At 44.2% G+C, this 27,548-nt stretch overlaps 1 protein-coding gene across 1 annotated transcript in view; it reads left to right on the top strand.

Annotated features, from left to right (window-relative positions):
• The window catches only part of GALNT17 (polypeptide N-acetylgalactosaminyltransferase 17), a 612,717-nt gene that overhangs the window by 452,442 nt on the left and 132,727 nt on the right, over positions 1-27,548 (top strand). The window contains exon 6 of the mRNA XM_010376806.2: positions 9,657-9,774. Coding sequence (XP_010375108.1) covers positions 9,657-9,774 — 118 coding nt within the window. The remainder of the gene's footprint in view (positions 1-9,656; positions 9,775-27,548) is intronic.

The following is a 27,548-nucleotide window of genomic DNA, read 5'->3' on the forward strand; positions in this document are numbered from 1 at the left end:
CAGGACTTGTGCCCAACAGGTGACTGAGATGGCCAGCCATGTGGTGACAAGCAGGCATCCAAGTGGGAGAATGTCACCAAACAGGGGAATGATGGGTGGGTGGAAGACATTGGTCCAAAGGGGCTGCCTTCTAGTGCATTCTGGAGATAGACACTCCCCTAATTTACAGGCTATGGATCAGCAGATTTTCTGTTTTGTTTTTTGTCTTTTTTTTTTTTTTTGAGATGGGGTCTCGCTCTGTCACCCAAGCTGGAGTGCAGTGGTGTGATCATAGCACACTACAGTCTCCAACTCCCAGGCTCAAGTGATCCTCCAGCCTCAGCCTCCCAAGTAGCTGGGAATATAGGTGTGCACCACCATGCCTGGTTATTTTTTTAAAAAATTATTTTTGGTAGAAACACATGGTCTCACTATGCTGCCCAGTCTGTTTTCAAACTCCTGGACTCAAGCAGTCCCCTAGCCCGGACCTCCCAAAGTGCTAGGATTACAGGTGTGCACCACTGCACCTGGCTCACAGTCTCTGGTTTCTAGCTCCTTCTTTTCTCTCCACCACTGGAGCCTGCTCTTCCCATACCTATAGCCTCAATCATTGACGTACAATGCAGGGACACAAGGCTTCAACTAGAAATCATTATTATTACATTGTAATATATAATGAAATAATTCTACAACTCACCATCATGTAGAATCAGTGGGAGTCCTGAGCTTATTTTCCTGCAACTACACAGTCCCTTCTGGGGGTGATGGGAGACAGTGACAGATCATCAGTCATTAGATTCTCATAAGGAGCTTGCAACCTAGATCCCTCGTATGCACAGTTCACAGTAGGGTTTGCACAACTATGAGAATCTAATGCCACTGCTGATCTGACAGGAGGTGGAGCTCAGGCGGTCATGCAAGTGATAGGAAGCCTCATCTGTCAGTACAGATGAAGCTTTACTCACTTGCCTGCTGCTCACTTCCTGATGGGCCACTTGGTTCCTAACAGATCACGAACTGGTGCTGGTCCATGGTCCAGTGCCTGGGGGTTGAGGACCCCTGGTGTAGAGTAGCCAGGCCAAAGGATTTATCAGGTTGATGGCTGGAAAGGAATTGAGAGAGGCAGAGATGCCAAGGAAGAACTTGTACTTAATTCAGAAGGGAATAGTGAGCCATTGAAGGATGTAGAGGAGGGGAAGCATCTAGAATTCAGATGAGCCCTTTGTCACCTATGAAAAGAAAACACAATGAGCTCGAGAAAGCTGTATATGTCTTGGTGCCAATCTCTGGGGCCGCCACCCTCTCCTCACTGTCTATTCCTTTGCTTTTCTGTCATTCAGTGGAAACTGTTGTGTGTGTTGCATGTATTTCTGTAACAGCAACAATAAGTGATTATTTTTAATTTCTGTTCTTCTCTTCTGTAATGGAGCTATTAGGCTTTGGCAGATCCCTTAATATGATTGTCATTTTTGAATGATTTTAAATTGAAATGTTTGTACTCATGGTCGTAATCGCCGTTGAGTTTGAAGGATGAGGCTGGAGACTCATGTTCTCAGGTCTCATCAGGCCCCAGGTGGTATCAACTACAGCTTCCGTGGCTGGGCCGGTGGTGGGGACGCCTTGGAGGGGAAGCGAGGGCCGTGCTTTGCTCCTGATTGTCAGGATGAAGTGGCTAACCTGCCACTCACGAGGCAGGTGCCAGATGGGATGGGCGGTAGCTTTCTGTTGGAGGACTGCCCCTCCCCAGTCAGAGGACAAGGACAGCCCCTCGTTTATCAGTCCAGGCAGGTAGCTCCAGAATACAAAGAAGGTGCCCACTGAGCTCACCAGCAGCACTGGCTGGCCTGCCCATGGGCAGATTTGTCTTTTCTTTTTTTTCTTCTTAAAATTTTTGAGACAGGGTCTCACTCCGTCACCCAGGCTGGAGTACAGTGGTGCGATAATAGCTCATTGCAGCCTCAACCTCCCAGGTTCAAGACATCATCCCAACTTAGGCTCCCAAGTAGCTAGGACTATAGACGCATGCCACCACACCTGACTCATTTTTTATTTTTCGTAGAGACAGGGTCTCCCTGTGTTGCCCAGGCTGGCCTCAAACTCCTAAGCTCAAGCAAGCCTCCCACCTCGGCCTCTTAAAGTGCTGGGATTACAGGTGTGAACCACCATACCTGGCTAATTTTTTATTTTGTGTAGTGACAGGGATTTTTGTAATTTTTGCTTTGTTGCCCGAGGTGATCTCAAACTCCTGAACTTAAGCGATCCTCCTGTCTCAGCCTTCCAAAGTATTAAGATTACAGGCATGGGCCACCCTGCCAGGGTGATATGTCCTTTCATTATTTAATGTCCTCCACAGTGATCACCAGTTAGACATTAGCCACCTGGCAGGGGTCTTGCCAGCTCCTAGCACTATAGGGAAGGCTTGGTGTTTGCAGAACAGTGGCTTTCTGCTTCTGCTTCCAGGGAGGGTCACCTGCTGGGGCCAGTCCCAGCCTCTCCTTTCCAGCCTCTGTCAGGCTCTGTAAGCAGATTTTGGTCGTGATGGGCAATTTTCTTTTTTTTTTTTTTTTTTTGAGATGGAGTCTCACTCTGTCACCCAGGCTGGAGCATATTGGCATGATCTCTGCTCACTGCAACCTCCTCCTCCCAGATTCAAGTGATTTTCCTGCCTCAGCCTCCCAAGTAGCTGGGATTACAGGTGCCTGCCACCACGCCTGGCTCATTTTTGTATTTTCAGTAGAGATGGGGTTTCACCATGTTGGCCAGGCTGGCCTCGAAGTCCTGACCTCAAGTATTCTGCATACCTCAGCCTCCCAAAGTGCTGGAATTACAGGCATGAGCCAATGCACCCAGCCAGTTAGGACAATTTTCCTGTGACACCAGCAGCGACCATTGTCACACATTCATTCCACATCCCTACTGCACTGGGCTTACCTCCTGCCCCTTCATGTGTAAGTTCTGATAGCGCCTGCTTGGGACACAGGTGGAGGTTTGGTTTCCCACGGCCTCCTAGGCACCTCTGGGCTGCTGACCTACCCTGTTCTGGTTTCAACGAAGACATACCAAATGGAGACCTCGCCACTTTGTTGTGAGAAACCCCAGGACTCTGATAGAGAACCCTGTCACATGTGCTGAGCAGAGCTGTTTCCACCAGGGAGGGGACTTAGGGCAAGTCATGCTGTGAAGCCTTCTCTCCTTACCACCCACAGCCACAGATACCATCCAGATAAAACCCAGTTACATTAAAATATCAGGCTGGGCTGGGCGTGGTGGCTCACGCCTGTAATCCCAGCACTTTGAGGGGTCGAAGCAGGTGGATCACTTGAGGTCAGGAGTTCGAGACCAGCCTGGCCAACATGATGCAACCCTGTCTCTACTAAAAATACAAAAATTAGCCAGGCATGGTGGTGGGTGCCTTTAATCCCAGCTACTTGGGAGGCTGAGGCAGGAGAATTGCTTGAACCCAGGAGGCAGAGGTTGCAGTGAGCTGAGATGGCGTCACTGCACCTTAGTCTAAGCAACAGGACGAGACTCCATCTCAAGGAAAAAAAAATCAGGCCGCTTGACAGGGAAAGATGTTACCCAAAGGGTAACTGAGAGGGATCTGGAAGAGGAGGAAGACTGTCTGCTCCCCTCCTCAGTGAAGGTGATGTGATGAGCTTCTAATCCCTCTGTCTCCTCCCCTCTTTCCTCTCTCCTTTCCTCTCCCCTTCTCTCCTCTCTTCTCCTTCCTGTCTCTGGCACTTCATCCTGCTCCCCCTCCTCCATATTTCATCCCTCCCTCCCACTCCTAGTTAGAACACACTCCTCTGATATCCAGTTGGTTCCTGAAGCATCATGGCGCTCTTCCCTACCAGGAGTCCTCCCCTAGATCTGTTCTGCACATTCGTTCACTCAGCAGTATTTGGTGAGTGCTCTAGCTGCTGGAAATACCATGAAAAATGACAGGCATAACTTTTCTGCTGTCAGGGAGATACCTGAACATCCAGTGGGGTAGAAGGCTCCATAGGCACAGCACGGTCCCGCAGGTGCAAACACAAATCTCTGAGTTCTGTCTCTGGACCCAGCCATTGGTTCTGGACCAGACCCAAGAAGCTGCATTTTTTTGGTTCTTTTCTTTTTTTCCTTTTTTTTTTTTTTTTTTTTTTGTTTGTTTGTTTGAAACAGAGTCTTGCTCTTTCCCCCAGGATGGAGTGCAGTGGTGCGATAAGCTCACTGCAACCTCCGCCTCCTGGGTTCAAACGATTCTCCTGCTTCAGTCTCCCGAGTAGCTAGGATTACAGGTACATGCCACTAGGCCTGGTTAGTGTGTGTGTGTGTGTGTGTGTGTGTGTGTGTGTGTGTGTGTGTGTTTTGTTTGTTTGTTGTTGTTGTAGAGATGAGGGTTTTGCCATGTTGGCCAGGCTGGTCTTGAACTCCTGACCTCAGGTGATCTGCCCACCTTGACCTCCCAAAGTGCTGGGATTACAGGCACAAGCCACTGCACCTGGCCAGAAGCTGCATTTTCTAAGGAGTTATTGGGTTGATGCTGGTACAGTCGGCCCCTAGACTGAACTCTGGGAAACAAGTTTTCCGCACACAGGGCAATGCCCAAAGCCACTGCTTTGGGAGAGTTTGTGGCCTGAGCGCTTTCTGTGGTTTTAACTGCGCTGTTTGCCTCTGAGAGGTTAGAAAGCAGAATCTGAGAGCAGGGTCTTCACTACACACTCTTGTCAATGCTGGATGCTTTCAGACTCCAAGCAGAGGCTTTTGGGGAGATTTTTTATAACTTACCAGAATTTCTTGATGTGCTCACAAATGCTGTCTAGAAAATGGAGCTAACACAAGGACATCTCCCTGTCCTCTACTTCTGTGCTGATGCCAGCATACCTAGGTACCTGTGTCTTGGGTAGACTCTGACTCCAGCTCTTCCAGAAGGAATCTTGCCTGCAACCTTCCTCTTGTGGCTGCGAGATAAACCTTTTTTTTTTTTTTTTTTCCTGCTCTGGATCGTAAGTAGGAGGGGTTAGCGTAGGTCATCATCACCATTTGGGTGCAAAGAACAGAAACGTATCTAACACGGTTTATGTGGAGAAGGACCAATTGCAAAGACACAAAGGACCCTCCTATAACTTAGGGGCAGAGAGCAGAGTCAGGGCTCTCAGCAGATGGAAAGCCAGGGTTCCCGGGTAGCCAGTCACCCCCACACCCATGTAGTCTCCATTGTCCATGTGCCTCCTCCTGCTCAATCATCCATGTGCATGGAGCCCCTCAGGAACTGCCCACAATGGCAGCCTGAGCCCTGAACACGTATAAGTCTATTGAGTTCTAGCTCCTAGAGCTGTCTTCATTTCCAAAGCCACCCCTTCAGGAGAAACCTAATTCCAAGCTTCAGAGGAAACATAATTTGACCAGGCTTGGGATCAGTGCTCATTTTCTGGTTCAGTTAGCTGAGGCCAGGGAATGGATTCATTCAGTGCTTTTCCAGACTAAAGGTCAGGCTGCTTCTCTAAAAGGGGCTAAGAGCTGGGAGGAAATGGTGGACATTAGAAGCCATGTTTTTCCCTGGCATAGTCCAGGGTGGCCCTGCTACACTAGCAGAAGCAAGGTCCTGTTTGCATAAGTGTGATTGGCTTGAGATTTCTGTAAGAACACAGAAGGCACCTCCCAGTAAGAAGGTGAAGGCACATTACTTATTGAGCTCCTGCTGTGTGCACTGGGCCCATTGCAGGTTTTCTCTTATTTAATCCACACAACAATACCCTGTAGAAGTTTTTGTTTGTTTGCTTTTTTGAGATGGAGTCTCGCTCTGTCGCCCAGGCTGGAGTGCAGTGGCACGATCTTGGCTTACTGAAACCTCCACCTCCCAAGTTCAAGTGATTCTCCTGCCTCAGCTTCCTGAGTAGCAGGGATCACAGGTGCACACCACCATGCCCAGCTAATTTTTGTATCTTTAGTGAAGACAGGGTTTCACCATGTTGGTCAGGCTGGTCTCAAACTCCTGACCTTGTGATTCGCCCACTTCAGCCTCCTAAAGTCCTGGGGTTATAGGCATGAGCCACCGCGCCGGCCCCCTGTAAAGATTTAACTGGGATCTAGGGTACTCCATTGACTTATGCAATTATAGTCTTCAGCGGCAGCACCAGCGTTCAACTCTACACATTTCATGCTGGTGCCACCACTGAAGGTGAATGAAGAGGCTCATCCACTGCTGCCTCACCACGTGGGTACCTAGTGGCTTTTTGTGGAACCAGAAGCCCGGATGCAAAGGTCAAACTCAAGTTAGAAGTCAGAACCGGCCGATGAGGGTCTCAGACTACAGTCCGCACTTCCACTCCAAAGAATTCCACCTAATAGCTTCCTGGCGGCCCCAGTGGTGTTTCAATGGGCCTCCTGCGTGAGGTGTCTCTTTTGCCCAGGGAAGCATCATAACGGTGTTTCTGGCCTTTGGCAGTGTGGGCATTTACCAGTTCCTCCAGGAAGCCTTTTCCAAGGCGTGCAGTTAAGCAAAAGGGCTAAAACCAAGGGCTTTGAAGCCAGGCAGATGCTGAGCTCTATTCTGTGACTCAGGTCACCTAATCTCCGTGTGCCTCAGTTGTTCAATGAGGATGGTTCTGCCTCCTTCAGTAGGTTGTGGCTCTACATACATGAGATGTGCATGGAAAGCACTTTGTACCTTGTGCTTGAGACAGGAAATTGCTCAATAAATAGTTGCAATAACAATAATAATAATTATATTATTATTATATTCACTCTTAGTTGCTTGGATGACAGAAGTATCTCTTCTGTTTTCCCACCTTCTACAGCACGAGCAAAATGCCGTAGACATCTTTATCTCCATGTATGCCCAATGCTTAGCTCCAAATTACAAGTGAGAACGTGCAGTCTTTGGTTTTCTGTTCCTGAGTTAATTTGCTTAGGATAGTGGTCTCCAGCTGCATCTGGGATCTAGAGTACATCCAGCTATAGAAAAGGGCATGATTTGGTAAATGCTGAGAAAATATTTACTCAATGAATGTGTTATATAAGGGTTCCTATAAAGTCTGGAAACAGAGGCAAAAAGATATAATAAATTATCTATTGATACTATGCTACAATGCGCAATGTAATACAATACTTAATATTTATCAGTATGGTTTTTCTCATTTGCAACACATGGTCCCATACATCATACAACATTGCAAAGAACGTGGTAGAATAATACAGCATTCCCGTCAATCCCTGCACATATATACATGTGTTGTATTGTCTCACATGATTGATTAACTGATTTTTGAGACGAAGTCTCACTCTGTTGCCCAGGCTGGAGTGCAGTGGCGCCATGTCAGCTCACTGCAACCTCCGCCTCCCAGGTTCAAGCAATTCTTCTGCCTCAGCCTCCCGAGCAGCTGGTACTACAGGCATGCACCACAACGCCTGGCTAATTCTTGTATTTTTAGTAGAGACGGGGTTTCACCATATTGACCAGGGTGGTCTCGATCTCCTGACCCTGTGACCCGCCTGCCTCAGCCTCCCAAGGTGCTGGGATTACCACTGCGTGCAGCTCTCACATGATTTTTTAAGAATTTTGGATACAAGAGGTACATGTGTAGATTTGATACATGGGTGTATTGAGTGATGCTGAAGTTTGGGGGTCTGTTGATCCTATCACCTAAATTGTGAACAGAGTACCCAATACGTAATTTTTCAACTCTCCCCTCTCCCTCCCTACCTGCTTTTGGAGTTCCTGTCTATTGTTACCATCTTTAAGCCCGTGTGTACCCAATGTTTCACTCTCACTTACAAGTGAGAACATATGGTATTTGATTTTCTGTTCCTGCATTAATTTGCTTGTTAGCCTGGCCAGAAGCTGCATTTTCTAAGGAGTTGCTGGGTTGATGCTGATGAAGTTGATCCCTGGACTGAAATCTGGAAAACAAACTTTTCCGCACTAGTGTTGAACACCTGTGTCCGTGCTGCAGCAAAGGGCACGATGCTGTTCCTTTTTCCTGGCTGTATAGTATTCCATTTTCTGCATCCAGTCCACCATTGATGAGCACCTGGGTTGATTTCATGATTTTGCTATTGTGAATATTACTGCAATGAACATGGGGATACAGGTGTCTTTTTGGTAGAAGGATTTATTTTCCTTTGAGTGTATACCCATTAATGGGATTGCTTGGTTGGATGGGAGTTCTACTTTCAGTTCTTTGAGAAATGTCCAAACTGCTTTCCACAGGGGCTAAACTATTTTACACTGCCAGCCACAGTGTATAAGTGTTTCCTTTTCTCCACAACCTTACCAACATCTGGTGGTTTTTTGTTTGGTTTGTTTTTGTTTTTTTTACTTTTCCTTTTTTTTTTTTTTTTTTTTTTTTTTAATGAGACAGAGTTTCACTTTGTCATCCAGGCTGGAGTGCAGTGGTGCGATCTTGGCTCACTGCAAGCTCCACTTCCCAGGTTCACGCCATTCTCCTGCCTCAGCCTCCCGAGTAGCTGCGACTACAGGCGCCTGCCACCGCGCCCGGCTAATTTTTTTGTATTTTTAGTAGAGACAAGGTTTCACCGTGTGAGCCAGGATGGTCTCGATCTCCTGACCTCGTGATCCGCCCGCCTCGGCCTCCCAAACTGCTGGGATTACAGGCGTGAGCCACTACGCCCGGCCTTTTTTACTTTTTAATAATAGTTGTTCTGACAGGTTGCCTCACATGATTCTTGTCTCTAATTTTCAATAGGTCAACTTGTGCCTTTAGCCTTCCCCAGAAGAAACAACCAAGGGGATGAATTTATATAAAAATAAAATAATCCTTTGTCCCGACTTTATGGTTACTCTACAGATGCTCTCTCTGTCTGTCCTGCTGAGACCTCCTCTCTGCGGGCTGCGGTGGTCTCCTTGCCATTTCTGATGGATGCCTCTAGGCACTAGTATGTGTTTCCTCCCTGAGTCTTCACCCTTTTCTAAAGACCCCACCCTGGTCCACGTTCTCCCACCATAACATGGAGGTTGGAGCCCTTGTTTGCAATCTCCTTCTCTCCGGTTTTCCGTTGCACTCCTAGCTTGCTCATTCTCTTTTTCCTGGGGTGGGGAGTGATGCATCTTGCTTCTCACCTCCAAGCTTCTTTGAGACTGCACAAGGATCCCCATCCTATCACTCAGCTGTCAACAGAGTGCGGCAGGGACCACTTCCTATGTGTGCAGACGCCATGGGATACATGAGACCAGCCCTTACACCATCTACGAGTGAGCCACATTATCCCTAGATGCTTCTGAAGCTAAGGCTCGGTGACTCAAGCCTGTAATCCCAGCACTCTGGGAGGCTGAGGTGGGCGGATCACCTGAGGTCGGGAGTTCGAGACCAGCCTAAGCAATATGGAGAAACCCCATCTCTACTAAAAGTACAAAATTAGCCGGGTATGGTGGCGCATGCCTGTAATCCCAGCTACTCAGGAAATTGAGGCAGGAGAGTCGCTTGAACCCGGGAGGCGGAGGTTGCCGTGAGCCAAGATCGTACCACTGCACTCCAGCCTGGGCAACAAGAGCAAACTCTGACTTAAAAAAAAAAAAAAAAAAAAAGACAACCTTACAGAGAGAGGAGGTGTGGGAATTGAGGGAAGTGACTTGATTTGCTAGACTGGAACCCAGTACATGCTAGGACGGTACCAATGGAAGGGCTTCTGGTGCTGACACCTCAATGAGCTTCCTTTCTTTCTCCCTCCCGCAGGACCCCAGCCATGATAGGCTGTTCATTTGTGGTCAACAGGAAGTTCTTCGGTGAAATCGGTCTTCTGGATCCTGGCATGGATGTGTACGGAGGAGAAAATATTGAACTAGGAATCAAGGTTTGTGACATGGTGTCCCTTCCTCTTGGTGTGTCCACGTTTGTGAGCAGAGCGGCTTGATCATCTGTGGGGTATATTTAAAGCTTCTTACAGCTGATGAATGACAGATTCGTTTACTCCGCCCTGTCCCTGGGAGATGCATGAGCTGCACTGTCACCCCTCCTTAGGTAGGGAAACCTAGGCTTTCCCCTCTCTAAAACTTGGCTGATAGATTTCATGCCTTGGCAACCCACACTGGGCATTAGCTGGAGAGGGTGGTTCCCACTGCCATTGAGTTTTGTTCTCTTCTTAAATTTTTCTTAAATGATCTCCTTAAATTAATATTTTCAGGCCAGGCACAGTGGCTTATGCCTGTAATCCCAACACTTTAGGAGGCCACGGTGGTAGGATCACTTAAGGCCAGGCATTCAAGCTAAGCCTGGGCAGCAGAGCAAGACCCTGTCTCTACAAAAAATAAAAAATTAGCCAAGCGTGGTTGTGCATGTCTGTGTCCCAGCTACTCTGGAGAGTGAGGTAGGAGGATGGCTTGAGCCCAGGAGTTCGAGGCTGCAGTGAGCTATGATGGCACCACTGCACTCCAGCCTGGGCAACAGAGCAAGACAGACCCCGTCTCTCTAACAAAGGCATTTGTGGTTTAGTTTTTACACCCGCAGATTTAGTTTTAACAGCTTTATTGAGATGTTATTGACATATACAGATTTTGGTGGCTCACACCTGTAATCCCAGTGACTTGGGAAGCCGAGTCAGGAGGATCACATGAGCCCAGGAGTTCAAATCAGGCTGGGCAAAATACCAAGACACTGTCTCTACAAAAAATAAAAAATTAGCTCACACGTATAATCCCAGTGACTTGGGAAACCAAGTCAGGAGGGTCACTTGAGCCCAGGATTTCAAAACCAGCCTGGGTGACATAACAAAACCACCAACTCTACAAAAGATAAAAAATTAGCCAGGTGTGGTTGTGTGAACCTGTAATCCTAGCTACTCAGGAGGCTGAAGCAAGAGGATCGCTTGAGCCCAGGAGTTCAAGGCTTCAGTGAGCCATGATTATGCCATTGCACTCCAGCCCAGGTGACAGAGCAAGACTCTGTCTCATACAAAAACAACAACAACAACAACAACAACCAAAACAAAACAAAAAAACTACATGTTTAAGGTATACAGGTGAGGTGAGGTTTGGATATACATATACATTGTGAAACGAGCACCAAAATCACACTAATTGACACATCCATTACCTCCATCTAATTACCACTGTGTGTGGGGGCTGGTGAGAAGATCTAATTTAAGATCTATCCTCTTAGGAAATTAAAAGTCTACAATACTGTATCATTAACTGTGGCCACCATGCTGTACATTAGATCTCCAGAAATGATTCATTTTGTTTTGCAGTGACCTGGCAGGAAAGGTCTGAGTGTGAGGCTCTGCAGGCTTGGTGGTGATGGTGGGAACTGCTTAGCAGGCAGCACTGTGTGGCTGTCTCTGATCCCTGAAGCAAGGAGGGGGCTCCTGGGTTCTTCCCCAGCAGCACAGTCCTGTCCACCAACGCCCCTGTACCACCAGACTGTGGGATCACATACATTCTGTCTTCACTCCCTATTTTTTGTTTTTTATTTATTTATTTGAGATGAAATCTCGCTTTGTTGTCCAGGCTGGAGTGCAGTGGCATGATCTCGGCTCACCACAGCCTCCATCTCCCAGATTCAAGTGATTCTCCTGCCTCAGCCTCCCAAGTAGCTGGGATTACAGGCACGTGCCACTGCACCTGGCTATTTTTTATATTTTTAGTAGAAATGGGATTTCACCATGTTGGCCAGACTGGTCTTGAACTCCTGACCTCAGGTGATCTTCCCGCCTCGACCCCCCAAAATGCTGGGATTACAGGCATGAGCCCCCATGCCTGGCCTTTATTTAATTAAATTAATTAATTAATTAATTAGGCCAGGCGCGGTGGCTCAAGCCTGTAATCCCAGCACTTTGGGAGGCCAAGACGGGCGGATCACGAGGTCAGGAGATCGAGACCATTCTGGCTAACACGGTGAAACCCCGCCTCTACCAAAAAAATACAAAAAACTAGCCGGATGTGGTGGCGGGTGCCTGTAGTCCCAGCTACTTGGGAGGCTGAGGCAGGAGAATGGCGTGAACCCGGGAGGCGGAGCTTGCAGTTAGCTGAGCTCTGGCCACTGCACTCCAGTCTGGGCGACAGAGCAAGACTCCGTCTCAAAAAAAAAAAAAAAAATTAATTAATTTTTTGAGAAGGAGTCTTGCTTTGTCACCCAGGCTGGAGTGTAGTGACACAATCTCGGCTCACTGCAAGCTCCACCTCCCGGGTTCACGCCAGTCTCCTGCCTCAGCCTCCCGAGCAGCTGGGACTACGGGCGCCCGCCACCACACCTGGCTAATTTTGTTTTTGTATTTTTAGTAGAGACGGGGTTTCACCGTGGCAGCCAGGATGGTCTCAATCTCCTGACCTTATGAGCCACCCCACTTGGCCTCCCAAAGTGCTTGGATTACAAGCTTGAGCCACTACGCCTGGTCTATTTTATTTTTTATTTTTCTTCTTTTAACTTTGGTTTTAGGTTCAGGGGTTCATGTGCAGGTTTATTATATAGGTGAATTGTGTATTACCTGTATTGGTAATTGACACCTCAATGAGCGCAGATTGGTGCACAGATTATTACCCAGGTAATAAGCATAGTACCTGATAGGTAGTTGTTTGATCCTCACCCTCCTCCCACCCTCTGCGCTCAAGAAGGCCCCAGTGTCTATGGTTTCCTTCTTTGTGACGATATGTGCTTAATGTTCAGCTCCCACTTATAAGTGAAAACACGCGGTATTTGGTTGGATGTTCCTGCGTTAATTCGATTAGGATAATGGCCTCCAGCTCCATCCATGATGTCCTTCTTCTTACAGCTGTGCAGTATTCCATTGCATACATGTACAACACTCTCTTTACCCAGTCTGCCATTGATGGGCATTTAAGTTGATTCCATGTCTTCGCTATTGTTAATAGTGCTGCAATGAACATACGTGTGCAGGTGTCTTTATGGTAGAATGATTTGTATTCTTTTGGTTCTATAACCAGTAGTAAATGAGATTACTGGGTCAAATGGTAATTCTGTTTGAAGTTCTTTCAGCCATTGTGGAAAGCAGTTTGGGGATTCCTCACTCCTTGTTGATGGGCTGGAATGAACGGTCTCTGCAGAGCCCAGTCTGCCCCCAGGCAATTTCTCCCTGGCTTTGTCTCCTCCATGACAATTCAGCTCCCCTGCCACCCAGGGTAGGTCTTTATTAAAGTGTCACTTGCCTCAGGGTCATAGATGTCACCATAGAGTGCAATTACTTGCCTCTTAACTTTCCATAAACCACATCATCCTGTGGGCTGCAAGCTGATCTTGACATAAACCTTGGTTTTCTGCCAGTTCTTAAAGTGGGATTGGGTGCTGTTGGTTGCAGAAAGGCAAAGGCCTGGGTTCTGAGTCTACACAGAATTCTCTGGTTCTCATGTTTCCAATCAGCCTTCACCTCACCTGGGGACTTGTTAGAAGTGAAAATTCTTGGGCCCCATCCCAGACCTACTGAACCAGAAACTCCGGAGTGGCAGGGAGTCCAGCTCCCTGTGTTTACCAAGCCCTCCCACCCCACCAGGTAACAGTTATGTGCCCTTGTTGGTCCACCTCTAGGTTTAGCCAACTTCCTGGCACATGCATGGCCTTTTAGTAGAAAGGAGCCTAAGGGAGAATCCACCTCTTTCTAGTCCCTTCTCCAGGTATCCCTCCATGACCACACTGGCCCAAAGTGAGTCCTTTCTTCTTACTCCAGCCTACACAGCCAGAGCCCTGTAGGCACCAGCATCTACTACCTTTTTAACTTCATGTACAGGTGCCTCCACCAGGTGACTACAGGGTTCCTGATGACAGAGCTCCCTTTTTCAAATGGAATAATATACACAAGGCGCTTCAGAGACAATACTACTTCTCCTTTCATTTTGTGCTATTTTGTACTGCTTAGAGCTCAAATGAGTTGCGTAATAAATGCATTCTTAAGAAATCCATCCCCACCACCTGAATAAAGAAGCAGGGCTTTATGTAAATATGTATATGTGCATATATATAATTTTCATGTCGTGTATACACATACATTTACATATACAAGCTTACCTACAAGTAATGACCCAAAACCCTATGCTTTCATTCAATGGAAAAATTTTCATGTGAGAACACTATTTTCTTGATTTTTTTTTTTAACCAAGAAATGGGTCAATCTGTGATCTTTCTAACGATCTTTGAAATTTTTTGTTACTTTTTAATTTCATCCTCAGTAAGTAAAGATCTGTCACAAGAACACAAGAATAGAAAGTCTTACTGTGAACAAAAATAGCAGTTGACTCTAGGGCTCTGGCCTGCATGAAAGGCAGCTTGCCTGTGACCAAAACAATAAATACAGAAAAGGACGTTTAAAAAAGCCAGAATTGAGAAAATAAATGAGATGGAAATTGAAAGGTTTCATCTTGCTCTGAGTAATAGTAATCAGAAACTATTAACAAAGCGTATTATAGTAATGCGTCTAAATGTTAAGAGAGAAAAAAAATTCTCCAAGGACAGAAGAAAAGATAGGTTACTTTTAAATGACGTAAAGTCTTTCTCCAATGTATCAGTCCGTTTACGAAGAAAAGGCATTCTCTTCTTCTGTTCTCTTACATAAAAACATGGCACCCAAGATTGTTGCATCTTGCTGGGAAGTTCTTTCTAAAGGAAGACAAAGGAGACACACTTTCAGATCCCCAGACTACCAAAGGATGTCTTGCCTTTATCATGAATCCCATGGACTGAATAAAACGCAGAATTCCTGTGTGGGTGCATTGGATTGTTAAAACATTTGTGAGAATGATTTATTTATTTTGGGTATATATCCAGTAATGGGATTGCTGAGTTGAATGGTAGTTCTAAGTTTTGTGAGAAATCTCTACACTTCTTTCCACAGTGGCTAAAGTAATTTACATTCCCACCAGCAGTGTACAAGTGTTCCTGTTCTCTGTAGCCTTGCCAACATCTGTTGTTTTTTAACTTTGTGTGTGTGTGTGTGTATGCGTGTGTGTGTGTGTGTGTGTGTGTGTGTGTTTTGAGACAGAGTCTTGCTGTGTTGCCCAGGCTGGAGTGCAGTGGCGCGATCTCAGCTCACTGCAACCTCTGCCTCCCAGGTTCAAGTGATTCTCCTGCCTCAGCCTCCCGAGTAGCTGGGACTATAGGCGCACACCAGACCCAGCTAATTTTTGTATTTTTAGTAGAGACAGGATTTCCCCGTCTTGCCCAGGCTGGTCTCGAACTTCTGACCTTAAGTGATCAGCCTGCCTCAGTCTCCTGAAGTGCTGGGACTACAGGCATGAGCCACAGCTCACGGTCTTGAATTTTTAATAATAGCCATTCTACCAAAAAGACATCTGCATTCATATGTTCATCACAGTGATACTCGCAATGGCAAAGACATAGAATCATCCAGGTGGCTGTCAACAGTGGATTGGATAAAGAAAATATGGTACACAGACACCATAAAATACGATGTAACCGTAAAAAAGATTGAAACCATGTCCTTTGCAGCAGCATGGATACAGTGAAAGGCCATTATTCTAAGTGAATTAATGCAATAACAGAAAACCAAATACCACATGTTCTCACTTATACATGGGAACTAAACATTGGGTACCCATGGACATAAAGACGGGAACAACAGACACCAGAGACCACTAGAGTGGGGAGACAGACAGCGGCCACAGGTTGAAAAACTACCTATTGGGTACTATGTTCAGTGCCTGGGTGATGGGATCAGTCGTTCCCCCAAAGCTCAGCATCACACACTACACCCATGTGAGAAACTTGCCCGTGTATCCTCTGAATCTAAAACAAAAGTTGAAGTTTAAAAAATTAATATGGGGCTGGGCACGGTGGCTCATGCCTGTAATCCCAGCACTTTGGGAGGCCGAGGCAGGTGGATCAGGAGGTCAGGAGATAGAGACCATCCTGGCTAACACGGTGAAACCCCTTCTCTACCAAAAAAGACAACAAAAGTTAGCCGGGCGTGGTGGCGGGCGCCTGTAGTCCCAGCTACTCGGGAGGCCGAGGAAGGAGAATGGCAGGAACTCGGGAGGCAGAGGTTGCAGTGAGCCGAAATGGCGCCACTGTACTCCAGCCTGGGTGACCGAGCAAGACACCGTCTCAAAAAAAAAAAAAAAAGCCCAAGTTTATCTGTGATACAGTTCAAAGCAAAGCTCCTGGTCTTGCCCAAGTACAGAGTGAGCCTTGAGATTTCACAAACTGGTCTTTCATGGAGGGGTATATGTGATTGATGGCCAACAGTTCAACTGAATATTTCTGATTATAATGGAAACTTGGTGAGTGCCTTCTGTAGCCCAGCAGGCATTTCCACTGGGGCTACCACAGTCAATACATGGAGTCTCTATCTCCATGAAATTTATAGTCAGACGGAAATACTGTTCATTAAACAAATAATTAGCACTGTGATGAGTGTGAAAAGACAAGATAGAGCAGCGCTATGGGAAAATATAGTAAGGGAATATAGCCTAGTCTAGGGAGTTGGGAGGAACCTCCCTACAGAAATGCTATTTAAGAATTTTAAAATGAGTTTAATGTAGATAAGTAAAGAAGGAGGTGTGCAAGGAAGAATATTCTAGACAGAGAGAAAAACATCTGCAAAGATTTGGATTTCTGAGACACACACACACACACATGCGTGCACATATGCAAAATTTTGACACCAATAAGCCATCATGGAGGAAAGGATGTAAGAGGGTTTGAGGATGCTCAAGTAAAATAACCTTCTTGCCTACTCCAGCCCAGCCCCAGGGCCTTTTCATGGTTCAGCCCCTGCAGGGGTCTTTTTGCTGGGTTCCCTGTCACTCCATAACAGTCACCAGGAAAGGAATCAGACTGTAAGTCCGTGTTGGCTTAGATGAGTCATGATGAGTGATGGGCAAAGAACAAGTGTATTTTAATTCGCACTCAGGGTAAACATAACATTCTTAAAAAGCAGAGTTGCACCCAGATGCCTTAATTGCTGGTTGCATAGCTCAAGATGTCTCTGAGCCATTCCATTTCTCTGAGGAGTTGGGATGCCACTTTCAGGACTCAGATGGGAGCACAGTTAGAACTCCTGCCATCTTGTCTAGGTCTGTCCATTCAAGCTCAAGGCAGTGAAGACCTGGGGGGTCGTTCACAGACTCGGGGTTTCATAGTCTCTGAGCCAACTGAGATCACATCAGCAGTGGGTTTGAAGGCTTTCCTCTTTCGGAGGGGTTGTTTACAATTATTTATTTATTTATTTATTTATTTATTTATTTATTTATTTATTTTGAGATGGAGTTTCGCTCTTGTTGCCCAGGCTGGAGTGCAGTGGCGCAATCTTGGCTCGCTGCAACCTCCGCCTCCTGGGTTCAAGCAATTCTCCTGCCTCAGCCTCCCAGCTGGCTGGGATTACAGGCGCACACCACCACGCCTGGCTAATGTTTTGTGTTTAGTGGAGACAGGGTTTCACCATGTTGGTCAGGCTGGTCTGGAACTCCTGACCTCAGATGATCCACCCACCTCGGCCTCCCAAAGCATTGGGATTACAGGCGTGAGTCATCATGCCAGGCCTACAATTTTTATATACATAGACAAGTTCTCACTGTCACTGAAGCTGGAGTGCAGTGACAAAAATTATAGCTCACTACAGCCTCCAACTCCTAGAATCAGGTGATCCTCCTGTCTCATCCTCCCAGGTAGCTGGGACTGCAGGTGCACACCACTACAACGAGATGATTTTGTTTTTTTTTTTTTTTTGGTTCTTTTGTTGAGATGGGGTCTCACTATGTTGCCCAGGCTGATGTCAAACTCCTGACCTCAAGGGACTGCCCTAACTCAGCCTCTCAACATGCTGGGACCACAGCGGTTAGGCACTGTGCCTGGCCTTGTATAGAAATTATGAGCCTTCTGGAATGGCCAAAGCCCCAGGAACCTGAATGAAAATGGCATTTCCTACTCCCACGGGTCTCTTGGCCCTGTCTCTTGTTCTTAGTTTTGCTTCCCTCTTGTCTGTAGCTAGCTCTGGCAAGGCCTTCTGCCTGCCCTCTTGATCCCCGCCCTAGCCGCTTCTCTATGGTTTTAAGGACCCACCATCTAGCATCCACGTTAACCAAGATAGATTTCCCCCTGCCTTCTCTGAGACCTCTGGCATCAGGAACCCTGATTCCCCAAGCCTCCTGTGGCCTGTGTTGTCCATTTGGAACTCTCGAGCTCAAGTTTGCTACATCCATTGAATTATGTAATTTGCATAACGGTCCATCCCGGAGAGGACCAGACCATCAGTCCATTTTCATTTTCATGCTTTTAAGATTGCATGAGTCTTTGGTTCTCTCCCCTGTTGGCATTGGTCAAGGTTGGGTCCAAGGCCTGGTCTAAGGTCATCTTTGGCTATGTGAATACCTTCGTAGGGCAGAGCCCAAGTTTATCTGTGATACAGTTCAAAGCAAAGTTCCTGGTCTTGCCCAAGTATAGAGTGAGCCTTGAGATTTCACAAACTGGTCTTTCATGGAGGGGCATATATGATTGATGGCCAACAGTTCAACTGAATATTTCTGATTATAATGGAAACTTAGTGAGTGCCTTCTGTAGCCCAGCAGGCATTTCCACTGGGGCTACCACAGTCAATACATGGAGTCTCTATCTCCATGAAATTTATAGTCAAACAGAAATGCTGTTCATTAAACAAATAGCACTGTGATGAGTGTGAAAAGACAAGATAGAGCAACGCTATGGGAAAATATAGTAAGGGAATATAGCCTAGTCTAGGGAGTTGGGAGGAACCTCCCTACGGAAATGCTATTTAAGAATTTTAAAATGAGTTTAATGTAGATAAGCAAAGAAGGAGGTGTGCAAGGAAGAATATTGTAGACAGAAAGAAAAACATCTGCAAAGATTTGGAATTCTGAGAGATAAATGTGTCCTGAGAACCTTGGGAGTTCAGGATGGCTAGAGCAGAGAAAGGGGGAGGAAAATGTCTTAGATTCAGCAACAACAATCAAGGTGGGGCCCAGATTGTGAGGATTGATAAGCAGAAAGTTAGCTTTTTCTTAAGGATCACTGTGGACATTTTAGATAGGTAGGTTAGGTAGATAAATAGGTAGGTATGTGGGAAGAGGGGGGAGAGAGAGAGATATGATAGATACATAGATAGATTAGAGAGAGAGAGATGGATGGATGAATGGATAGATGGATGATAGAGATAGATGATAGATTAATGATATAGTAGATAATAGAGATATAGATGATAGAGATGATGGATAGAAAGATAGATATAATGATAGAGGGATAGAATGATGATAGATTAGATTAAACATATAGATAGGTATGGAAAGATTGATAATGATAGATTAGATTGATAATAGAGATAGATAGATGGATAGATGATATAGATAGATGAGATATAGATTAGATACATAGAGGTGATTGATTAGATGATTGATGAATAGCTAGATATAGATAGAGATGACAGACTGATTATATAGACAGATAAATAGATGATAGTTTAATAGATTATATAGATGATAGATTAGATAAATGGATGATAGATGTAGATGATAGATGAATAGATAGAAGATAGATATAGATGATAGATTAGATGATATATAAATAGATGATAGGATAAATTGATAGATGATAGATGGATGAGTGATAGATGATAGATAGATAGATAGATAGATAGATAGATAGATAGATAGATAGATAGATAGATAGATAGATGAGACATAGATAGTCTCAAGTACCCATTACTTACCACCCTTGAGGGTGGTAAAGAAGTAAGAGGATTAGACTTTTCTGTTTACTAAAAAGATAACTATGACAGCCGTATGGAAAATGGATGATAAAGCTGGGTACACTCAGGAAAAGCTGGTGAGGAGGGGCTTGACCTATATGGTTGTGACAGTGGGAGAGGAATGGACAAATTCAGGAAGTAGAAGAGGTAAGACCTGGAGATTGAGTATATGCAGGGGATGAAGAGAAGTGGGAGTCCAAGCTGAGCAGGTGGGGAATAGTGGTGCTGTTCTCTAAGGAGCACTGTTGGAGGAGGTTTTGGAGAAGGTGGAAAGATTATATGATAAATCTCATGTTTCTGAGACACCCCAGGCCAGCCTGGAGGCATTTGCATGTGTGGGGATTAAGCAAGGAGGGAGCACTAAGCCTGAGATAGACTTGGATGTACCGGTGCCCTTTAGGAGGTGTGATAGACAGAGCATGGTTATATTAATCTGTTCTTACACTGCTTTAAAGACATACCTGAGACTGGGTAATTTATAAACAAAAGAGAGTTTATTGACTCACAGTTCCACATAACTGGGGAGGCCTCAGGAAACTTACAATCATAGTGGAAGGGGAAGGGGAATCAAGGCATGTTTTAGATGGTGGCAGGAGAGAGACCAAGCAAGGGAGGAAGTGCTAAACACTTTTATGTTTTGTTTTGTTTTGTTTTGTTTTGTTTTGTTTTGTTTTGTTTTGTTTTGTTTGAGACATAGTCTCTTGCCCTGTCACCCAGGCTGGAGTGCAGTGGCTCAGTCTCAGCTCACTATAACCTCCGTCTCCTGGGCTCAAGTGATTCTCATGCCTCAGCCTCCCAAGTGACTGGGATTACAGACGTGCACTACCATGCTCAGCTAATTTTTGTATTTTTAGTAGAGATGGGGTTTCACCATGATAGCCAGGCTGGTCTTGAACTCCTGGCCTCATGTGATCCACCCGCCTTGGCCTCCCAAAGCACTAGGATTACAGCCGTGAGCCACTGCGCCCGGCCACATTTAAAGCATTGGATCTTGTGAGAATTCACTTACTATCATGAGAACAGCCTGGGGGAAACTGCCCCCATGATCCAATCACCTCTTACCAGGTCCCTCCTTCATTGCGTGCAGATTACAATTTGGATCACAATTCAAGATGGGATTTGGGTGGGGATACAGAGGCAAATTATATCAGTGGTGGTCCACTGAATGAGAGGAGCGAATGAGAAGGGATTATTAAGGGTGCCTCCCAGGTTTCCCACCAACTGGCCAGTCCCCTAAATAGAAGACTTTGGTAGGGTAGGTTTGTCAATGGGGACATGAGTAAGTTCCGTTTTAGAAATGTTGAGTTTGAGGAGTAGCAGTTCTCTCTAACCTGACAGTGAGATGTCAAGGGAACACAGGACTGGGAAGAGACTCTGGCCAGAGTGGGATTTGGCAGACAGGTACCAGAACAAGTGTTCGCTGTTCTCCATTCCGCCCTGGAGTCTGCAAGGTCACAGTGCTTAGGGTGTGGGCTGACTTAGAGGAGCGAGGACATAGGGATTCCTGCTATGGTTTGAGCGTGTGAGTTACAGCAGGTAGTGGCCGTATGTGTTATACTTGGTGGGAATATAAACTACAACAATCACTATGAAAAACAGGGTGGAGATTCCTTAAAGAACTAAAAGTAGAACTACCATTTGATCCAGCAATCCCACTACTGTTATCTACCCAGAGGAAAAGAAGTCATTGTACAAAAAAGATACTCGCACACACGTTTGTAGCAGCATAGTTCGTAATTGCAAAAATGTGGAACCAACCCAAATGCCCATCAATCAAAGAGTGGATAGAGAATCTGTGATGGCCAGGCGCAGTGCCTCATACCTGTAATCCCAGCACTTTGGGAGGCCAAGGCAGGCAGATCACGAGGTCAGGAGATCAATACCATCCTGGCCAACATGGTGAAACACTGTCTCTACTAAAAATACAAAAATAAAAATACAAAAAGAAATGAAACTGTACGTGGTGACGTGTGCCTGTAGACCCAGCTACTCGGGAGGCTGAGGAAGGGGACTCTCTTGAACCCAGGAGGCAGAGGTTGCAGTGAGCCGAGATCGTGCCACTGCACTCCAGTCTGGTGATAGAGCAAGACTCTGTCTTAAAAAGAAAAAAAGAATCTGTATCTGTAGTGTATATATTCAATGGAATACTACTTAGCCATAAAAAGGAATGAATTCATGGCATTTGCAGCAACATGAATGAGATTGGAGACTATTATTCTAAGTGAAGTAACTCAGGAATGGAAAACCAAACATCGCATGTTCTTGCTCATAAGTGAGAGCTAAGCTATGAGGATGCAAAGGAATAAGAATAACACAGTGGCCTTTCCCCCGGAGGGGAAAGGGTGGGAAGGGGGTGAGGGAAAAAAGACTACAAATAGGGTGCAATGTATAGTGTTTGGGTGATGGGTGCACCAAAATCTCACAAATCACCACTAAAGAACTTACTCAGGTAACCAAACACCCCCTATTCCCCAGTAACCTATGGAAATAAAAAATAAAATAAAATAAATTAGGAAAGTAGGATTTTTAAAAATTGAAGCCTATCATCTTTTTTCCCCCCTCCCAAAATAATTTTGGGGAAAAGCAACTTAGTTTTTCAAAATGTTTACTATTTTCACATCTCTGCTCCATACTCCAATTTCAGGCCAGTATGTGGGTTTCTGAATTTCTCAACTGCAGTGCAGTAGCGGGATCTCGACTCACTGCAACCTCCACCTCCCGGGTTCAAGCAATTCTCATGACTCAGTCTCCTGAGTAGCTGGGACCACAGGCACCCGCCACCACACCCGGATAATTTTTTGTATTTTTAGTAGAGACGGGGTTTCACCGTGTTAGCCAGGATGGTCTCGATTTCCTGACCTCATGATCCGCCCACCTCAGCCTCCCAAAGTGCCGGGATTACAGGTGTGTGCCACCGCACCCGGCCACCTGTTTGCCTCTATGTAACCTGCCAGGAAGAGATAGTGAGGCTTCTGTTGCCCCTCCCTAGAGCTGCAGCTGATGAGCTGCTTACCTGTAAGGTTGTCTCTGCAGTGGCACCTTTTTCTTCCAGCTTTCACTGTTACACAACTTACTCAGCCTCAGTACAGAATGAAGTTTTATTGGACATGGAAAAAGGGGAAAAATTAAACAGATTCTCTGGCATTAGATAGCAGGGCCATTTTGCTATCTTTGTTAAAATGTATTGCCATCCTCTTAAAGAAGAGTAACAGGCTAATCTGTGTAGAAAGCTATAACATGCACGTGCTTGAACACACATGCACACACTCGCACACACCACACCAAACAACCCTTCCTCAAGAGACCTTTCAAATGATGTCCAGGACCGTGAAGTCAGTTGTAGAAGAAAAGTTCCTCCTGGCCAGGCACGGTGGCTCACGCCTGTAATCCCAGCACTTTTGGAGGCCGAGGCGGGCGGATCACAAGGTCAGGAAGTGGAGACCATCCTGGCTAACACGGTGAAACCTCGTCTCTACTTAAAAAAAAAAAAAAAAAAATACAAAAAATTAGCCAGGCGTGGTGGCACGTGCCTGTAGTCCCAGCTGCTCGGGAGGCTGAGGCAGGAGAATTGCTTGAACCTGGGAGGCAGAGGTTGCAGTGAGCCGAGATTGCGCCACTGCACTCTGGGAGACAAAGCGAGACTCCATTTCAAAACAAACAAGCAAACAAACAAAAAACGGCCTCCTTCTTAGAGTTTCTTAAATTCTGTAATGCTAAATTTTATACAGGCTGGAAATTCTCCCCCGAGTGGATGAGAGGTTTAGATTATTTTGTCTCACTGTTTTTTTCCCTTCAAAACAAACTGGAAAATGAAGAATTCAGTCATTACGTTTTATGCTAATTTATTTTATTTTAATTCAACATTTTTGATGGAAAACTTGAAACGTACACAAAGATAGCACAGTATAATGAATCCAAATGTACTGATCATTCAGCTTTAACAAATATTAACATTTTGCTGTTTTTTTCAGTTACTGCTCATTGACTTTTTAAAAGCAAATCCCCAGACATCGTCTCATTCCGTCTATAAATACTTTAGAGTGCATTGCCAACACATAAAGACTCTTTAAAAACATAGTCTCGACATAAAATTATACTTAGGAAAATCCATTACCCAGTCCATGTTTTCTCCAAAATATTTCTCAAAACTCGGTTATTTTTTCTCAAAAAAATTTGTTTTGATAGTCGACTAACTCAAATAAGAATCCCAACAAGGTCTACACATTGCATTTGGCTGGTCTGTCTCTAAAGTATCTTTCAATCTGCAACATTTCTTCTCACCTTTATTAATTTCATGTCATTCATTTGTCAAAAAAACCAAGTCATTTGTCCTGTACAATTTCACACAATCTGGATTTAGGAGACTGATTTTTCTTGATGTCTTCAACTTGTTCCTTTAATCTTCTTCTTTTTTTTTTTTCTAATCTGTAATTAGATCTACAAGGTTGATTACTTCTTCCTTTATTTTTTCCTTTCTTTCTTTTTGGCAGGAACACTTCAGGCTCTGCTATGAATTTCCTAGTGCATGACATCGGGAGATACACGGTGTCTGGTTATCTCACTGTATCTCACTGTTAGGATTCAACAGCAAGTTCAGGTGTTGTCTGCCTAATTGATTCATTATAAAGCTTCCCATCAATCTTTCACTTAATTAATGGTTTTAGCAACTACCAATGATCACTGCCTACACCCATTAATTCATTAGGGGCTACAGAATGGTGATTTTTAGATTCTACACTCATTCTGCATTTATAAGCTGTAATTCTTCTATTAAAAATAACTTTTCCTCTTCAACTATTTGTATATTCTGAACTACAGTTCAAACCAGAAAAGCAGGATAAATGCTTAATTTCTTCTTTTTATTTAAACATCTTTAGAATAATGAGTTGGTGTCATAGCAACCTCCTAAGATGACCAATGAAGTTTTCTTTTTTTTCTCAATAGTATAGACTCAAGGCTTTTTTTTAAATAAATATTTTATGTGTCTAAATCCATTGTCATTATTCATTTTTTGCCCACTCCATATTTACTTTTATTAAAGCATAATTTAATACAATCCAATGTACAGATTGCCAGTCTTCAGTCTGATGAATTTCACAGTCTGATGAATATACACCCCTATAATCACCTCTGAAACCTGACATTGGACATTTCTGTTGCCTGAGAGAGTCCCTTTTTCCTATCAGTTCTTTCCTCCTCCCCACCCCAGCAAGCATTTTCTGATTTGTTTTTTCTTTTTTTGAGACAGAGTGTCACTCTGTCGCCCAGGCTTGAGTGCAGTGGCACGATCTTGGCTCATTGCAACCTCTGCATCCCAGGTTCAAGCAATTCTCCTGCCTCACCCTCCCAATTAGCTGGGACTACAGGCACCTGCCACCACACCTGGCTAATTTTTGAATTTTAGTATAGACGGGGTTTCACCATGTTGGCCAGGCTAGTCGTGAACTCCTAACCTCAGGTGATCCACCCTCCTCAACCTCCCAAAGTGCTGGGATTACAGGCGTGAGCCACCACACCTGGCCCTGATTTTTATCACCATAGATTAGTTTTGTCTGTTCCAGAATGTCACATAAATGGAATCACACCTTATAGTCTCTATTATATCTGACTTCTTTCAACTAAAGGAATGTTTGTGAGATTTTCCATGTTGCAGTTGTGTGTATCTATCAGCAACTCAGTCTTTGTTGTTTACTGAGAAATATTCCTTTGAGTCAATATATGACAATTTTTTTATTCATTGTCCTACTGAGGAATAATAGGATTGTTTCCAATTTGGGACTGGTACGAGCATTCATATACAAGTCTTTTATGAACATATGTTTAGATTTCACTTGGGTAAATACCTAGGATTTGAATAGCTGGAAAATCTAGAAGATGTGTATTCAACTTTTAAAGAAACTGTCAATCAGGTATCCAAAATGTGCCATTTTCCACTATTCCACCTCTATGGCAATATTTGATATTGTCAGAATTTATTTTAACAAACCTAGCAGGGTTTTTTTTTTTTTTTTTTTTTATTGCATGGCACACCGAAAGGATACTTTTATTTATTTATTTTATTGATACATAATAGATATACATATTTTGGGGGTACATGTGATAATTCAATATGTTCATATAATTTGTAAAGATCAAGTCAGTGTAATTGGGATATTTATCATCATAAATATTTGACTTTATTCTAAAAACATTCATTCTCTTCTAGCTATTTTGAAATATATAAAAGATAATGGTGTACAACAGTCACCCTACTGACCTATCAAACACTAGGTCTTGTTTCTTTTATCAAACTGTATGTTTGTACCCATTAATGAAGCTGTCTTCCTCCTTTCTCCTCTCTACCTGTTTTTTTTTTTCTTTTTTCTTTTTTGAAACAAAGTCACTCTGTTGCCCAGGCTAGAGTGCCATGGTGCGATCTCGGCTCACTGCAACCTCTGCCTCCTGGGTTCAAGCGATTCTCCTGCCTCAGCCTTCTGAGTAGCTGAGACTATAGGTGCACACCACCACACCAGGCTAATTTTTCTATTTTTAGTAGACACGGGGTTTCACCATGTTGGCCAGGCTGGTCTTGAACTTTTGGCCTCAAATGATCTGCCTTCCTCAGCCTCCAAAAGTGCTGTAATAGCAGGTGTGAGCCACCACACCCGGCCTCCTCTTTACCCTTTGAAGGGGTACTTCAGTATGGTTTTAATTTACACTTCCTTGAAGGAGGATGAGCACCTTTTTTGAGCTTATAGTTAATTTGTGTATCTCCTTTTGTCCATTTTTAAACATCCTGTCTTTTCATTTTGTTGTTGATTTCCAGGGGTCTATGGTATGTATTCTGGGTACTATTACTTTTTCAGAGCTATGTACTATGTGAATATTTTTCTACTGTCTATGGCTTGTCTGTTCATTTTCTTATGTATTTTCTTCCACAAGCCTTAGGGTTCTATCTTTCACATTTAGGTCTGTGATCATAAAGGCCCTGCTGAAAACAAGAGAGTATCTTGCTGTGGGCACTACTTTTTTGGACTGAACACATTAAAAAAAGCGCTACTAAAGAAAAAATGATAAATTTGACTTAATCGAAATGTAACTTTCAGCTCATCTAAACAAAGTATTAAAAAATGAATAGCCAAGCCACATGCTGGGAAGAATACTCATAATGCCTGCAACTGATGAAGGAATCTCATGCAGATTATGTGTAATAAATCCTAAAAGTCAAAAATAAAATATTGCAAAAAGGCTTAAGCAGCCACTTTGTAGAACATCCCTGCTTTCTGGCACAACAAGAAGTTCCTGTCTTATCTTGTTATTTACTGTCCTAGACCTGGAATTAGCCATTTCTGTGAAGAATCCCAATCCCTTTCAATGGGAAATTGTATTTACAGACTGAAGTCTTGTCAGTGAGGGTGCTCATTGCTGCCAGGTTGCTGTTGTGTCTAAGCCTTTTCCATGAACAAAGCTAGACAATACTGATTTTTTTTTTTTTAGAAAGAGAAAGGTAAATCATTATTTCACACTAATGTCTTCTGTTCAAATGTATAATTATCAGATTTTTACTTCTTATATTTTATGTTTACTTTTCACTGAAAGTCTTGGTTCTTATTGATATCATTTTTTATTTGACTTATCCTACAATATATAAATAATAGTTTCAAAATAAGAACACTAACAAGTTGATTGAATGAGGTTTAATATTTCTTTATGGTTTGTTTTGTCACTAGGATATATTCCATTATAGATGTACAACCAATGTCTTTAAAATGATTTGACATAATTTTCTCTGTGTGGTTATATCACCTCCTTGATATAGACTGTTAGAGCTATATGGCATTGAACAATTACGTTCATTTTTGTTTTTTCTTTTCTACTGAGGTTACAAGTCAGTTGACTAAACTCAGTTGACCAAAATTTGAGCATTC

Source organism: Rhinopithecus roxellana, chromosome 6 (assembly GCF_007565055.1).
Source record: "Rhinopithecus roxellana isolate Shanxi Qingling chromosome 6, ASM756505v1, whole genome shotgun sequence".
In the NCBI taxonomy this organism is placed as follows: domain Eukaryota; kingdom Metazoa; phylum Chordata; class Mammalia; order Primates; family Cercopithecidae; genus Rhinopithecus; species Rhinopithecus roxellana.